A 370-nucleotide genomic window follows, 5' to 3' on the forward strand; every position below is an offset into this window, starting at 1 on the left:
TCGAGGAGCTCGGGGCTGCGGTCCGGGGGAGAGGTTGTGGCCAAGCAGTGGCGCTTTCGGGAGGAAGAGGAGCGCTCACTGTCGGGGGAGCGGTCCAAGTGCCGGCCTCCATCCTCTGCCAGCCTCCGTTTCCTAGGCTGATCCCTACTGCTACTCCCCAACTCCCTCTCCCCGCGGTCCCGCTCCAAGGACCACCCATCCCGGCGGCGCTCCAGGCTTTCCAGTGGGTCATAGGCAGCTGGCCGATTGCTCCTGTCCCGCACAGGGGGCGGTGGGGGCACCCACTCTGTCTCAGGGTAAAGGTCTCTGTCACGGTCTCTATAGAGCAAAGGTGGCGTCCTGTCCCGTGCACCCCGGAGAGGGACAGGGC

General features: G+C 66.5%; 1 protein-coding gene across 1 annotated transcript in view; it reads right to left on the minus strand.

The window, feature by feature from the left end:
* LOC103619483 (putative RNA-binding protein 15) overlaps nt 1-370 on the minus strand; it is a gene marked incomplete at its 5' end in the record, with an annotated part of 6,607 nt that overhangs the window by 5,533 nt on the left and 704 nt on the right. The window contains one exon of the mRNA XM_017739795.1: nt 6-352. Within this exon, the coding sequence (XP_017595284.1) occupies nt 6-352 (347 nt within the window). The remainder of the gene's footprint in view (nt 1-5; nt 353-370) is intronic.

This window comes from Corvus brachyrhynchos, unplaced genomic scaffold, assembly GCF_000691975.1.
Source record: "Corvus brachyrhynchos isolate BGI_N302 unplaced genomic scaffold, ASM69197v1 scaffold67, whole genome shotgun sequence".
NCBI lineage: Eukaryota > Metazoa > Chordata > Aves > Passeriformes > Corvidae > Corvus > Corvus brachyrhynchos.